Consider the following 17,007-nt stretch of genomic DNA (forward strand, 5'->3'; position numbering starts at 1 on the left):
TTTAGCTAACAGTCAACCTACCAATTGTATTAGGTGGAAATCTTACTTTTGCCTGTGCTCTTCAGATGTACTGCTGACGACAGAGTGGTTATGAGGGGGAAAAGCATAAGAAATGTCTGGGGTACTGGGAATGTCAAAACCTCTGAAATCAGACCAAAACAGGTTTATCTCAGTCTCTTGCTGTATGTAGTCATCAATGTGGTCATTCTTCTGGTCATAAGAAGAGAGCTTGGTATGTCAAGGCATGCAAAAAGAAAAAAAAACAAAGAGGTTTTTATCCAATGCAGACATATTATGGCTTCTGTGAAAATTCCCAAGGCTGGTTGCAACTTCAGGTGGCTCAGTGATACAGGACAAAATAAATTAGAAATAAACCTATCCACAGCATCTGCGTGTTTCCAAAGAACTATTCGATTCATTTATATCCCAGAAGCAAGGACAAACATATAATTTTTCTGTAGAAAAAGCATCCTTGCAGTGTTTCCCTTCTGGAGGTGCACTCATTGGCAGATTTGAGGCCTCCCAGAGAGTGAGTGAGATACATAATACTTAATGAAATAAAGGTTTTCACATGGACACATGTAATTCCAATAATGAAACTGTGCATTGCTCCTTCTCATCACTGGCTAGAAGGGGCTAGCTAGAAGTAGTTGCCACTGGTCATGGTGTTGACACAGCTAGAGGCAAAAAACAGAAAGAAAAGCTGGCTCATGACTTTGCGCTTCAACCACTGGCTCTGCTGGTTTTGACGCATTTTTTGAGAAAAGTGTCTCTACATGGAATACCTCTGTAAAGTGGAAGCCAAGGATCTCAGTGCCACAGGCTCTCAGGACAGCTACTGACCCACGCAGGGCAGGTAAAGTTAGGCTTCGTTTTTTCACAGCTCTTCATCTTTTTCATCTTTCTGGCACACAGACTTCTCTTTCAGGCTTATGTGATCTACAAGGAAAAAATTCATAAACAAGTTCCTAAAGCAAGCTCATTCTGCATGGGGCATATGGACTAAATGTTGTGACAAGAGTGACACTTGCTTGTCACTCTTCCTCAGTTTCCTTCCTGCTCTTCATGACTATTTGGGATTTGGTTTGATGGTCATGGTTATAGGTTTCTTCTTGAGATATTCCTATGGGACTTTTCCTCTGAACCCTAGAGGCTCATGACAAATCTAGCAATCCTAAATCCCCCTGACTTGGGAAATGCAATGAGTCTTGTTCTCTGCCCTGTTACTCACCAAAGGCTGTGTCAGTCTTTCTCCATTTCCCTTTTTGGAAATGGCAGGCCTAGCCCTTTGTTTTTATTTTGCTCCTACTTAAAAGCTTAGGATTGGCTTGAATTTCAATTTATACAGATATCTTCCTGTCTCTAGTAATCTTTCTGTTTCAAAATTATATAATTGCTTTTCCCAAGACTCCTAGGATCTGGGTCTACACTCACGTATCTGAGTATAAAATCTTATAGCAGCAGTGGACTATACCTGTGCTTTCATTCTCTGGATGTTCCTTTGGGAAGAAAGGAACATACAGGACCGTCCTCTTTGGGAAGAAAGATTCAGTGAATAGTGCACTGCATATAAGAATTGTACAGTTATGAAGTCTTTATCCCCTGATTAATTCTGGCCAGGCCTTTATGAGAACTCAGGGCTAATAGAAAGGCAAAGACTACAAAACATTTACCATCAAATCTCAGATATGTCACTGCTTCAGGTTTTCAGATGAAATATTATCCACACTTTCTAGTGTGAGAAAAATGTTAATCTAAATGAAAAAGTAAACGAAAAAATATCAGGCTGAGGCAGATATTTACCACAGTAAATTCCAGCCCAGACTCATAGCATTTGATAATATGATAAACTGAGACTTTTATAATGGGAACTCTTGCACAATCTTAAGAGTTGATTGTTCCCATCCTATCTACAAGCACTCACTCATGAGTCTTCACAGGCTTGCCTAAAGCCTGTTTGTGAAAAAAACATGGTATAATTTTACCAGACTAAAAGGGTTTTTCTCCTGCTCATGTTTCAGGACATTCTTTTCTGGAATAAAGCTTTTTAGGTTCTCCTTTTTAATCTAATCCCTTTCCAAAGTGATACATTTCACTAAGCAAAAGGTCCTGAAGCCACTTCTATAACTTCCATTAGGCCCACTGCATGAAAGGAAAGGGTCCCTGGATAAAGATGCCACACTCTGTAGCCTAACCTAAGCTCAGCCTTGTTTCAGATTTCAGACTTCCTGTTTTCTATTGAGCAGGTAATTGCATGTAGTTTTCTAACTATAATCCTATGCATGTTAGAAAGGCTATTGTGAGAGTAAACATGCTGAAGATTAAGAGGTGCTTACCCAGCAAGATATTGCTAACGTAGGATAAATAGAACAGAGCCCTCTGGAGAGCTGACACACTGAAAATATGGGGGTGGATTTCTCATAATCCCCTGAGGGACAGATACATTAAGTAAAACTTAAAAGAACCTGTGGTCACAGATTTTCTCCCTTGCAAATAAGCAATCTGTGGCAGGGGAAGATTTGAAACTTACTGATCTCTCTTTTGGTAATGGAAAGTTAGAAGCAATGGCTTGTTTTCTCACAAGAAGCTCCACCTACTCTTTGTTCACTTTGCACCATTAGTGTGAACATACTACATACTACATCAAGATGATGATAGGAAAAAATAGCAAAGAAAGTTATATGTTAAATGCACATTATTAAAGATTTGAAAATCAGGCAGTCAGAAGCAGTAAGAAAAGGCCCAAACATTGCATAGCACATGTGCATTATTTTACAGTCAGTAATTAGTCAGAATGTGGCAGTGTACACAAACCACAGGGAAAGACTATGCAGAAAGAATTAACAAGGGACATTGTTATTTTGACCATCTGTGGCTGGGCCTGCACTGGAATGACCTGCAGCTGAGGCAAATGGTGTCTGTAGGAGAAAAGAAACTGCAGGGGAAACAGCTTTATTAGAAGGTCTGGTGATAGCCCTTCACTTGCTTGACCCTGACCCCGTGCTGGAACTTGGAGTAGTGTCTTCTCCTGGTCTGAGGTGTGCTCTCCTTCCTCCCCCAAGAGAGTTCAAGAATGGAGAATCAAGTATCTGCAAATGGGCAAAGCTCCAAAGTCTGTTTGTGATCCTGTGGGTTCCAGGGTGTGATGCTGAGCCTTGCTGTCATTGAGAGAAGCAAAACCTGTAGCTGGGTTTGTAGAAAGGAGCTTCTAAAAGAGATGCTACTGCTTTCTTTTCTCCCATGCTCTGGCTGGATATCCCCATCTGCAGTGATGATGTTACTGCTGCAATCTCAGCCTGACAGGCCCTAGCAGGAAGGACCAGAGCAACTTCTCTGCGGCACTTGGAAATTTTGACCCAGACTAGTGATGGCTCCTGGCCGTACCAAATTGCTTGGGCTCAAAGTTGAATGAAATGTTCAGAACAAGTACACTTGTTAATGAGGTGTGTCCTCACAATGTGTGCAAAGCTCAACTGATTCAAATCAGTTGAGTGGCTTCCATTGTGCTATATTTGTTTTCCTACAGAAGATCACTCACCAGGGCTGCTACAATATGTTTCTTTTATTTCTGCAAATAAGGGTGAGGTAAAGGCTAGGTTTGAAGAAGAAACAAAAGCAAAGATCCAATTAAAATAAATTCCAAGATGCTATATTTACATGGCTATTTCATTTGTCTCAAGTCTCAGGCTGTACACTTCATCAGAGCATTATTAGGAATGACTGTACCATAGAAAGTAATTCACCCAGGACTACATTCACCAGCATAATGCCAAGTGCTACATGAGTACGATATTTTGCTGCTGCATCATGAGTTGACATACAGAACAATTAAGCAGCTGGGTGAATGTGGGCAAGAAATTATGTTCTTTTCACCTCCAACCTTTTGTCTGCTTCAAAAGTCGACTGCAAATTCTATTTCTCTTACATTTGCATGGGAATACATTTATTAGTAAGCCTCCAGATATTTTTTAATCTGGTTATTCATATCTTGGTGCATGAGACTACATAGACTTGCCAATGTTCTTTCTCATGTGTTTGTTACATGTAAAACCAAGGACACAGTTCTAAATATGCTATCTATTCTTTAATCTCTATCTTATGAATCAGGCAAATAACAACACTTATCTTTAAGGGCAGACAGAGAGTTTAAGCCAAAACACTTGATTAACTGTGGGATTTTGGGGTTTTTTTTGCAGGGTGGGGGTTGTGCGTTTTTTTATTTTTGGGTGACTTCAGGGAAGATTCAAAGGTCTTTCTAAATGTTGAATCTGAATACTTAATTCTAAGGCATTTTTGGTTGAAGTAAAATTGAGGCATTCATAAATTCAACATTAATCATAAGGGTATATTTCCAGCTCTGCAGCTGTACATCAATGTCATTGTGCACTTATTTGCCCTTACTTTTCCAGCTTGTCCATAGGAAGGCTTAGAAGATCATGGCAAAAGTCTTTAGGAGAAGGCATACATCATTGCGTGCTCTCCCTGCTGCCCAGAGCTGGTCAGTCATTACCTTGGTTACACAGTCACTGCTGAAGCCCATGTTATCACTAGTGAGAGTGCTGCAGGGGCATGCATGAAACACCAACAGGCCCTCATAGAAGTATTAATTTCCTGGAGTGCACAATTTCTCTCACTTGAAATGTGCACCTTGTTTTGTCCAGAAAATGCTTTTGTTTTTCTGGATGATACCCAAATCTGGTATGCCTTGTTGAAGGCATGTAACTCAGCCTGTGTCTCACTGGGCAGGGGCCCCAAGGAGCCACTTGGATCTGCAGTCTGCTCCAGAACAACCTCCTGTCCTCAACTTTACATGTCAGTAAAAAGCACAGTTTGATGCACATTGCTCTGAGCAGTTTCAGTTATGAGATTTTATTAAAATGAATCTTTTGTCTACCTTTTTTTTTTTTTTTTGAGGAAAATCTCATTATGAGTGCCCAAACGCAGAGAAATCATCAGTTTACATCACGCCAAAAAGTCACACAAGAGCAACTAGCACGCATGGCTATGTAGCTGGAAACCTCTAGATTTGGGGCTTCTTGTTTTCTTAACAAAAGATGAACATTTTCCTAAGCTGCTTCCTGCCACTTGTTGTCCCAAAAACAAACCCCTATGACTTTCATTCCTTTTTCCCGTTTCTTCCAAGAGCAGATGAAGAAAGGTCATTGTGATACTTTCTCTGCTGTGAGCTTGCAGTGTGACCTTGTGACAAGGAAATCTGAAGTCAACCCCCTGACTGGCCCTGTTCTTCTGGAAGACTTCCAATACTTGGAGAACACAGGCCACTCTCATCATACTCTAGCTCCTGCAGTGAATATTTTTTATTTTTCCATTGAGCTGCTGATTAGCAGCCTGGTTCTGATGCAAGTGTCCAACAGCAGTGAGGACCACAATGCTAAGAAGCAATTGGTGTGCATTTCCCTGACCTCCAGCTCTGACAGCTCCTTGCTCCCAAACAGGTCAATCCACTGGGTCATGGATGAAATAGCAAGGGGCATCACTCTTGCCAACAACCTGAATTTGTTAGAACCTATTTCCTTTAGTTGGTATTAGGGGTTTTGGATAGTTTTTTGTTTGGGGTTTGTGGGGTTTTTTATGTTTTATTTCGTTTCGGCTTTTTTTGAGGAAGACAATAGTTTAATACTGGTATATGTGAAAAAACCCAACAACAACAACACCACCACCAACAAAAGACAAGTACCACAAAAAAACGCATGCAATTTTTTTCTGCTGTTGTGATTGAACCCTGGCCAGCAACTAAGCCCACCGACAGCTACTTGCTTATTAACTACTTCCCCAGGTGGGACTGAACAGAGAATTTGAAGGGTAAAAATGAGAAAATTTGTGGGTTGAGAAGAAAACAGTTTAATAGTAAAACAACATTGCATGTGTAGAAAATCAAAACAAGGAATTCATTCACTATCTTCTATCAACAGACAGCTGTTGAGCCATCTCCAGGAAAACAGGGATCCATCAGGCATAACAGTGGCTTGGGAAGACAAATGCCATAATGCCAAATTTCTCCCAGGGTGTGCTGCGTGCTGATTAACAGCTGAACAGCAGTCATGTCTATAAACTCAATCTAGCACATTCCAACCAAATTTGTCATCAACATGTACTGAACACACCGGCAAGAAGGGCAGTGTTCAGTGAGAGGAAGGAGAGATACTCTTGTCTGCTCTGGGAGTTGCCCTGGAGCCTGTGCTGAAACTCTGACTCCAGAATGCTCAGGCTGTTGTATGCTCTCTCCTGCAGAAGGATTTGGGATGGCTTTGAGAGTAAATAGAACAAGGAGTAGGGGAAAGGCTTGTTACAGAACCCTGTGGTCTCTGGTATGGGAATCTGATCTCTTTTACCCTCATGGAGGAAAGAGAGACCCTGACCTATTCGAATGGAAACTGTAACAAAAGCTATGAGCTATTTTTCCTTCGGGCTGGAGACCTGACCAGTCTGGAGAAAAGCTAAAGAAACCCAGTAAGTGGAGCTCACAAAGAATATGTCCTGAGTACCACGGACACTGATGGCTGTGGCTGACCTAGGTCACATCTTTTGTTGATATCTCTGAAACTGTGACGTGCCCTGGAGCCTGTGAAGAGAGGGAAGGGAGCTGACCCTCTCTGTGTGGTCCCTTTGTGCGTAACACAGCCCGTGAGAGCCGTGAGAGCTGCGGCTCTGCGGACGGTCCAGCCCCAGGGCGAGCCTGCCAGCAGAGAAGCTCTGAGCACCAGAGCTCAAAGCTCAAAGCTGTGCAGGGGCAGCTGCTCAGAGCTGCTCAGCTGCTGCACAGAGGAGATGGAGCTGAGCACGAATTGCAGGCAGGCAGCTGATGAGAACTCAGAACCAGGAAAGCTACAAGTACCTGCTAAAGTCCCTGTGGTTTTCTGCTTGCTGGCCTCCAGGTAGTTAGGTTACCATAAAGAATTAGCAGTATTGTTTTTAGCTTCTGAATTGTTTATTCTTCTAGCTCTTATCTCTGCGTGCATTCACATTGTGTGTCAGCTCTGCAGAATGCAGACTGTGCTGTGACCAAACAGCTCCATGTGTTAACAGATGGACAGAATGGAGCTGGTTCTGTAAATGTGAAAGGAGCAATAACATGGTGCTGAGCCAGCAGAATCACCGTCTGCATCCTGCTGGTGTCCTGCAAAAACCTCCTCAGGCAGGGATTACAGCAGTATATTGGCTGCACCAGGAAAGGGTGAGAGGCAACAGGGCAGTGGTAGAAAAGCTGCACAGGAGAGGGAGTGCAGGGATTCAGCATTTCCTCTGAGGCATTACGCTGGATAACTGTTGCATACGTTACTGTGCTGAGGCTGAAAAGCAGGATTTTTTGATCTTCAATGTTTAGATGAGGGGTTTGGCTCTGACTCCTTCAGTAGCTGATTCAGATGTGAAATGAGGCTCACAAAGCTTGAGAGATGGGGTCAGGCGTGGGTAGAAGCAGTGAAGGAGCAACAAAGATCTAGGTCGTGTTCCAGCCTAGACTTCTCTGGTCTCTGCCCTCTCCTCCTCCTTGCACTTGTCCTGCAAACTAGCCTTAGACAAGTATTCTTCCGTAGTTCAGAGGTTTAGCAATGGCAGTATATCATCAGATGAACAATTAAACTCAAGGGTTCCTTTGTGACAGGACCAGTACGATGTGTTTAAATAAATTAACATTCAAGACCTGTGTTCTGTGGGCTGCAGCTCTCTGGATTATGCAAAGGGATAAATTAGAGTGAGCCTTAGATCTCAGGATTGGAATCATTTCTGTGCTTCATGTAGCACAAAATAACTGCTCAAGCTCAAAAAGATTCTCTTTTTTTTTTGTTTTTGTTTTTGTAGCTGGTGGTGAAACACTTCAAAATTTTTATTGCAAAAATGAGACCTGTTCAAATTTATCTTTAGTCCTGTGCGGTCATCCTGGGAAAGCTGCTGCTCAATTACTACACTGTTACGACGCAGGGGAAACTTGGGATGCTCAATGGAGAATTAGCAAGCTTCGTTTATTAATAAGAGCATGAGATATTTATGCACAATAAGTAATAAGCTCATACATATTCTGTAAATTAAGCAGTCTATTGGTTATACTGCAATATCAGCTCTTCCTCATACCTGAGGATTACATCTCTCTTTTCTCATGTCTCTTTCCTAATTACTGCATCTTGTTATCATGATACAGCCATGTTTCAAGGCTACAATGTCTTTGCAGGTGTAGGAACTAGATTAGCTGGGTTTGGTACTTTTCCAGCCCTGAGTCAGCTAACAAGAAAATGTCTACATGACCTCTGTCATGTAGTCATTCCTCCACACTACACACAAACACTTTTTCTGGATTTTTTTTTTTCTAGAAGACATGCTACTTAAATACTAGAATAAAAGGTACCTGAAATGGAATTACTTAATCCATTACAACATGAGTTAATTTCCAATTGCATATATGCTAGATTTGACCTTATACAGAAAGATTGATACTTGCATGCATGGTAACAGCACCTGTAGCTGCATTAGAGAGAGGATGGAAGACAGAGCTGACAGGGTTGGGGAGGATCCTGCTTGCAAGCTGTGCTTCTGCACAATTACACTGGCTGCACTGTAGATGTTCGCTTCCTTCTTCTGAGAGCTCTGGTTCTTGCTGAGTTCTTGCTGCAGGCTGCATCACTGACATATAACAGCACTTTCTCTCATCTTTGCTCAAGCCCAGACACCTCTGCAAGTGGGAGCTGCCTTGGTTTGCACCAGTTTGACATTGTCCTAGGAAACAAGGCACCAACACCATAAATGTGAGGACAAGGCTGTTGTTGGAATGCAGTTTTGGTTTCTAGGAGTGTAAAAACAGAATTCCTCCCTTTTATTTGTTAGAGAAACCCAATACCATAAGGCTTCATGTCTGCGGTCTCACATGAGCATGACCAGAGCTGGCCATGCTCCAGCCAGCACCCAAAGGAGAAGTGCCAAGAGCCCTGGCACAGAGTGGAGCTAGATTGTGACTCAAAGACAGCAGTTAGTTCTGCCTCTGGTGTTTGCAGAGGAATTCGAGGCAGCAACTGCACCTTGTGCCAGAGGCCAGCTTAGACAGACTAATCAGCCAAGCTGCCAGAAATCCCCAGCAGTTACAACAGCAGCAGACCTGTTCAGCTCTCATGCAATACTTCCTGCCTCTCTATACTGACCCTGCCTTCCCTGGCTTTCTTTGCCTAGCAAAAAAGAGGCCAAAAGACTGGCTCTGAGCTCAGATGGGTATTTTGCTGCTGCTTTAATCTTCATAGCCTGGAAATGTTTATTCAGATCCCTCCATCAGGTGGAAAATCCCTAACCATTCCCTTTGTACTTTTTCTTCTGAATGATTTATGGCAGCAGGAAGAGCCAGGTGTGGACTTCCCTCCCTCCCTGTCTGCCTCAACTGAGCTGTCCCAGTCCTTGGACAAAACTCCATGAACATGTGCAGGACTGATGGGTTTGGGACAGACTGAGGTGACCGTGCATGCCACCAATTAGTACCAGAAGTACCTCTATGCTCCTCTGGACTGGCCAAAGGGGTTTGCATGTATTGTGTCCCATACATACCTATTAAAGAAGATGTAGAGCTCAAAAGCAGCGAGCAAGAACAGGAGACTCATAAGGCCGATAAGGCTGATGACACAGGGAAGAAAGAATCCAGTCTTCTCTAAGGAGAAACAGGTGCTCTTTTAGGTACATCTCACAGACCCTGCTTCCCTTGTGCCTCTGCCAGGATGGCATCTCCTGGACAATACTCTCTGTGTGCTGTACTTCAGAGCATGACCTAAGACAGCTTGAATACAGTGCCAGAAACACAACTCGGAAGAAACAACATCCCCCCAAGTCCTTGATGGAGGAAGCTTGTCTTTCACTGTAAGGCCACTCCTGCCCCAGCACCGCTGCAGGCTTTGCATGTGCATCCCAGCAAATCTCAGCTCTCACTCTCTTCCGGATGAGTATTTCAGTTAATTACATATGATAGCACACAACTTCCCAGTCACATCTCAAGCTTCAGCCTCTAAAGCCTTCACCTACCAGCCAGCTTTGAGAGCTGTAAACTGGCTTTCAGTCTTCCTGTCACAACCAATTAGCAACATGTAATGGCACCACTGGATTACAATACATTGATCTTGGTGATCGTACCATTTACACATTTGTGTGTCATGACCTTCTGAATTAATCCCACCTTTCCATTCATCCCTGGAGGTGGATGGCAAATCCACTGCATCCGTCTTTCCTACAACTTCACAAAGGGTTTTACAGTTCTGACAGTACCTGTGTTTATCCTTCCCCCTCCCAACAAATTTCTTACTGGAAACTCAGCTGCCACATTTCCTGTTGCAATCCTGCCAATGCCACTCATGTTTGCTTGGTACATGAACAGAGGGCTGAACAGGGCTCTGAACACTGAAAGCACAAACGGAAGCTCACCTGAGGGACAGCAGGCTATGGACTGGCTCCGGTTCCCAGCTGGGTGGGACACCATGCAGGTGGTCACATTGGTGACTCTGGTGCTACATGCTGTGAACTTGCTGAGAACAGTCACTGTCCCGTTGTCGTGGCACCTCTCCTCTGCAGTGGAGCTGCCCTCTGGGGCCCAGGAGAGCTGAGCCGGCGGCTTCCCTGCCGCTGCCTCGCACACGGGGCTGCCCTGCTCGTCACAGGACAGGCTCAGCCTCGGGGGCGCTGCAAAGCACCAGCAAGGGGACAGACATGCAGTTAGTTTGGCACAGCTGGGCTGGGCTGCTCTTGTCCTCTGCCCAAAATGAACCTGAACTGAACCCAATGAAAAGAGGAGAATGAGGCTGGGCTGTCATCCCATCCCATCCCATCCCATCCCATCCCATCCCATCCCATCCCATCCCATCCCATCCCATTCCATCCCATCCCATCCCACCCACAACATAGGCCCAAAACACACAAGATGAAGAACAGCTCTCTTTTCCCTTTTGCCCAACTCTCCCCCATCCAGCTGAGCCTCTTCACAACCATTCATATCCTCTGTGTGTACATGGGAAATTCCTTCACGCCTGTCATTTCTAACTAGACAGTGGAAAAAGGGAGCAGCAGAAGGGAGAAGAGTGGTGGGAAATAAGGAGAAAAGAGACACAGAGATACTCCCAATGAAATGCATTATTTTTCCCAGCAAGAATCACAGAATGGCTTAGGTTGGAAGAACTTTGAAGATGCTCTAGTTCCAACCACCTTGCCATGCAAAGGGACACCTTCCACAGGACTGGGTTGCTTCAAGTCTCACTCAGCCTGGCCTTTGACACTGGGATGTCAACAGCTTCTCTGGACAATCAGCGTTCCAAGTAGCACTATCCTCACAATACTAAATATGTTCCTAATATCTAATCTAACCCTACCTTCATTAGTCTAAAAAAAACCAGCTCCACTTTTGCACATTCCTTACCCAGCACGGTCAGGTGGTACCTTTTGTGGAAATTCCCTTCTGCTGATGCCACATCACAGCTGTAATTTCCCTCCTGGGCTAGTCCCACTTGCCGTATCTCAAGGGCAGGAGGCAGATCTGCTGTGAATATCAAGTTTATGTTGTCACTGCAGGTTGTTCTGTGTGTCTTCTTCTTATCAGCCCTGTATAACAAGGTGCACACGCCTCCGGCCTTCGGGGTTATTGTCCATTTAAGCAGACTTATATTTCCTTTGAAAGAGCAGTTGAGAACTGAGCTGTTACCTACAGTCATCACTAAGGATGAGGAGTTGTGTCCTGAGGAGAAAAAAAAGAGAATGTGTGAGAGGGAGCCCAGGACTTGTGATCTGGACTTCACAGGGAAATGTCTGCAGTGCTACAAACAAGTGTAAGACCATGGCTGTGCTCATCTGCACATTGTCTGTCATCTCTTTCTGCAGCTGTGGATTATGGATCCAGTGGCCTGTCACAGCCAACCCCTGCAGTACAAATTTCCCACTGAGGATCATCTTAGTGGATAAGACTGGATACTGGAGCAGGACCCTACTCCTGCCCATTGTCTTCAGCGGTTCCGCATCCAAAGGCTGTGCTTGTGTGAGCAAATCCTCCAGTGGGCTGCTCACGGGGCCTGAAATACAGGAATGTGACTGTTGCATCTGGCCACATGACAGTGGCTTTTCTCTCTAACTATTGCTGCCAACAAAACAAACAACTTTTACTTCTGCATTCATATGAAATCCCATACACTGGGATTTGGCCTTGTCTACACCTTTCAGGCATTACACAGGTGCACATAACACTGGTGGAGCTTTGTGTGGGAGGGAAGAATTTTGCCTCATGGCTCAGGGTTTTCTTATATGTGTATTAGTGTTGCCTACATGTACACAGGCAGCCTCTTTTGTGAGGTGCTTGTGAGACTGAGAGAACAAAAGAGTCTGAGAGCAGGTTGTAATCCAGTGTGAAGAGTAGCTGAGGAAATGGGACTTTTGTGTCCTCTGGCTTCTGCTGAAGTTAAAAGCCAGCAATCCCTAGATTTCACAATGTTTGTGAATGAAACTTCACAATTATTGCGTTTGTAGGAATAATACCCACAGCTGTAGTCCAAACAAACCTCTCTTTATCACTTCCCTCATTTCCTCTTTTAGTTGGTGGCCATTAAACTTTGGGACAGTAAACCACTGATCTCTCAGTTCTCTGTCAGTGGTGGAAAATAAGTTGCTCTTTGCTTTGGCTGAGTAATGGTTTTAGTGACAGTCTGAAAGCTTTGTATGAGGAGAAAATCTCTCAGGTTTCCTTTTCCCTCAACATCATTGCCCCGTACAGCAGAATCAAAGTTTGAAAACACCCACCCCACTTTTGTTCTGGCCATAGGCTGTCCTTTTAATGTAGTCAAGCACAGGTGACAATTTCTGCCCTGATGCTCCAAAGCTTCTAGTAACCAATTTCCTTGATTATAGTGGTGACAGATTAAATAGTTGAGTAGTCCAGGGCATTCCACTGGAGAGAAAACCCATTCCTGTTTGCTGCTAGGTGCAGAGATCCTCAAGAGACTCAAGATCACTTTGTGATCTGTTCCACCTGTGCTAACAAAAGCAAACTAGAAAAAGAACCAGGAATTTGCATAATTAATGTAGATCAAGGAGGGAAAAGGACTATAGCTGCATTCTCAGATCCCATATTTTTGGAATTTGCTCTTCTAAGTCTTGCTGAAACTTTCATTCTGAATCTTGTGTCATAAAATCTCATGATACATCACTTGTCAGCACAAGTCACTAATACCTAAGCGTAGAGCTTGACAGGGTGATCACACTGATCATAAAACCTCACATCAATTATGTTTGTAATAAATTTGTTAATTATAATGAAAAATATTATAATCCAAGAAAATCATTATCAGTTTTCAACAAAGCATTGAAAAGCCTAAGTTCAGCACATTATTGGTTGACAAGTGAAAAAATCTATTTGCAGCTAGAAACATTTTGATTTCCAGATTATTGGGTTTTCCATCAAAAAGTCCCTTCAGCAATTTGTAAAGAACCCTTCAACCAGGCTTTTCTTTCCCAAAGCAGACTTGAGTACATATCATTCTGATACCCTGCCTTTTCCTCCCCTGCCCTTAACAGAGAGGTGGTGCCAAAGTACCATCAATACCTGTAGTTCCTGTGACTGCAGTGATAGTGAGAAGGACAATGGTGCAAATGCTCTTCCTGACAACTTTCAAAGTAGCTCTTGCTTTTGGGGATGAGAAGGCTTTCTTGCACTGTCCAGCTTGCTGTGAGCTCCCCAGCATTCCTGCCAGTGATCCTGAAGCCAGAGCCACTGTTCTTCCTCTACTCCTGAGAGTCCCACAGTGCAGCTACAAAGAGCTGATTCTTCTTCCTAGCATGAGCCTTTCTCTGATGAGAATTGGTGAGCAGAGAGGAAGTGGTATTTGTATTTGCTTTCTTCCCAGCAGCCTTCCAGCCCACTGTCCCCAATGTTACCGTGGAACGACAAAGTCTACAGCAGAACTTGCACAAAACCTGACCAGTGTGATTTTTCATGTTTCGCTTGGATCTTGCTGTTAAACAAATTTTTAACACAAGGCTCTCATCTACACTTGGTAGGAGTGTAGATCACACACAGAAGCTTACTGCATGACTGTGGACAGTGGAAAGGTAGTCTGTGCGTGATTTAGCAGGGGAAGGACTGCTGGGAGGTTTTTGGTTTTCAAAGCCCAAACTCTCAGTCCGACACTCAAACTGGAGCCAGACAGCTTGGCAGTATTGTTTCAAGAAGACCACTGCTGTGTCCCAGGCAGTGGATCCAAGCAGCTGTGCGGCTGGACCTGGTGGCTCTCCAACCACCTCCAGCACAGCCCTGGAGCTGGTTTGAAATGTCCTTTGCTGTTAGATTGTTTCAGTTTCAGCTCAGAAGGCTTCTGTGTTCTGAGACCCTGCTTTAGTTGAACTCACAGCTCACAGTCACCATGACATCCTGTTTCCTTTATGTTGTTTCTGGCTCTGGACGTACATCACACCTCCAGGAGAGTGACTTAGCCTCCCCCTGCACCCCCCATAACAAATTCTAGTTTTAGCTGCCATCCTGGACATTTCAGAGCAAGCTCCTAGCAGTCATTACTGATTCAGGCCCCAAGAAAGCAGAGTTTTGCAAAGATTGGCTTCATGCTCCTGCTGCTGTGTCTGCTGCCACAAGGGTTTTTGTCAGACCCATGTTATAGCTGGGCTCTCTTCTCCATCTCCTGCTCAAAGCAAGCAACAGCACTCACCTTGAAAAGTTCTTTTTCTTTTCACTTAACAGTCAAAAACCCCAAAACATTTAACTTTCAGTGTCACTGTGATATTTTCTGAAAAATCTCTTCACCAGGATTTCTTCTCCTGGGAAGTTGCGAAGCCTCAGAGAAAAACGTAAATAATAGTTATCTGATTGCTTCTCCTTGTGTTTTGCTGCTTTGGAATGTGGTAGGTGATTCTTTCATTGCTTCTGTGTGAGTTGTGTTTTCTTAATGACCAATCACAGCCAGCTGTGTTGGACTCCCTGAGTCTCTCATGGGTTTTTCTTACCATTCTTGTCTAGCCTTCTGATGTCTTCTTTCTCTTTCTTTAGTATAGTTTTAGTATATTGTATGATGTAATATAATATAATATAATATAATATAATATAATATAATATAATATAATATAATATAATATAATATAATATAATATAATATAATATAATAATATATCAACCTTCTGAGATCTTGGAGTCAAATTCTCATCTCTCACCCCATCCTGGGGACCCTCACAACACCACAACACTTTCCGAGATGTTAATTGGGTTTTCTCTAATACTGATGTTATAAGTTTGGGTCCAGGAGAAAAAAAAGCCCAACAAATTTAACAGATATTGAAAGGAGAATTTCAGTTCTGTAAGACTGGTGGAAACGATTCTTCAGCTGTGGCTAGCAGTGTTAGCTGCCACATGAATAATAATGACTCTCTTTCATTTCTTTACTAAGGAACCTTTAAAAAAGCGTTTTCCACTAATGTGTATAATGAGCATTTTAATTGTTTAACTATTTTTTGTTAAAGTCTCAGAATATCCTGCCCTTGAGACATCCCTGGCCTTGATTTCCTTCTTGGGAACTAGAGACACTTCACCCTGCCCCCAATTGCATAGTTTGCAGAGGAAAATGCAGAGCTTCTTAGCATTTTATACAAATAATTTGGCCTTTAAAACTCCATATCCTAGTAGATCTAGTTCCTAAACCACCTTCCAAGTGAAAAAAAGATAAGATGTACTTTAAGGGGAAGCACAGATTCAGACACAGTCAGTAGTGCTGTTAATGTCACAAAAGAAAGCAGGCAGGCTGGTGTGTTCGCCCTCTCCATTCCAGCATGCTTCCTGGTGACAACATTTGGTCCACATTTAAGGAAAGGGAAATGAAGGGAAGGGAAATGAAGGGGAAATGAAGGGGAAATGAAACTCAAGAACTTGGCTAGTTTAGGTTCACAGGACCTAAACCAACTGTCCCAAATGCACCTCACTGCTCTCCCAGAACTCCATCTCCAGCTGGTCTCACAGCTACACTTCTCTGACACATATCTGAAAGGAATGATGATTTGATCTGTCTCACAGTGCTGGGATAGACAAGATCAGACCAGACAAGACAACTGGGGTTGCCACTTCCTTCCAGCTCCGTGCTCTTGACTATTGTTTGGGATTTAGGTCAGTGTCAATGGTTATAGATCCCTCTTTCAAACTTCAGAGGAATGATTGTCAGAGTTTTTAATGTGGACTAAATTACTTTTGTAGCAATTCCCTAACACTTGAACTACATAACCAGCAACTGAAAAGAGACATCTGCTGCCACAGACATGAGCCATAGCAATGTCAGTGTAAATGCCTGATGTTTGGCAATAACATGCACAATAAAAAGCAGAGTCTTTCAGGGGACATACAAAGCAAGCTTAAATGTTGGCAATTTACCAGCTCTGTCCATAGTAACCTGCCATCTTCCATCTCGATATGATCTGCCCCAGAGAACCTAAACTGCAGTTTGGTCCAAGAAAAAAACCAACACCTTCTACTGATATGTACAGTTTCAGTCTACAGATTTTAGATATGGTTTTAGTGGATGCTCTCAGCTAAAATAAGAAGTACTCAAAAGGTCCTATACCACCTTAATTTGTTCCTTTTACCTATGTAGTCACATTAAAAAAAAAGACTTAATTAGTGGCTGGGACCCTGGCCAGTATACTGAGCACCTCTGTTCTCAACATCACACCTGCAGATGTGGTGTTAAATGGGCTGATCAGTTTCTCTGTGCTGCAGAACATGTGCCTGCCAGGGGAAACTATTGCAAGGTGCTTTGAAGCTGCCCACAGCTGTGAGCTGTGTGGGACTTTGAGGCAAAAGTAGCTGAAAGCACTTTTTCTGCTTCATGTGTCACAATTTGGCATGTGGCACAGAAATGTGGAAATCTACCTGCTGGTGTGGTTATGAACATGTCATTCTCTGGCCAGTGAATTTTTCTGTTAATAGATTCACCACAGATTTCAATTCAATTAAATTGCTGCTTTAGTACATCTCCCCCCCCCCCCCAAAAGGATTAA

At 43.3% G+C, this 17,007-nt stretch overlaps 1 protein-coding gene across 1 annotated transcript; it reads right to left on the minus strand.

The window, feature by feature from the left end:
* Positions 1–640: 640 nt before the first annotated feature.
* Positions 641–13,667, minus strand: LOC135441530 (cell surface glycoprotein CD200 receptor 1-A-like). Its single transcript, XM_064701116.1, has 5 exons — positions 13,562–13,667; positions 11,393–11,707; positions 10,408–10,662; positions 9,544–9,643; positions 641–677 (listed from the first exon to the last, which is right to left on the minus strand). Exons 2-5 carry the CDS (start codon positions 11,682–11,684, stop codon positions 641–643), a joined length of 684 nt encoding a protein of 227 aa, XP_064557186.1. The 5' UTR covers positions 11,685–11,707; positions 13,562–13,667.
* Positions 13,668–17,007: the final 3,340 nt, after the last annotated feature.

Source organism: Zonotrichia leucophrys, chromosome 1, assembly GCF_028769735.1.
Source record: "Zonotrichia leucophrys gambelii isolate GWCS_2022_RI chromosome 1, RI_Zleu_2.0, whole genome shotgun sequence".
NCBI classification, from domain to species: domain Eukaryota; kingdom Metazoa; phylum Chordata; class Aves; order Passeriformes; family Passerellidae; genus Zonotrichia; species Zonotrichia leucophrys.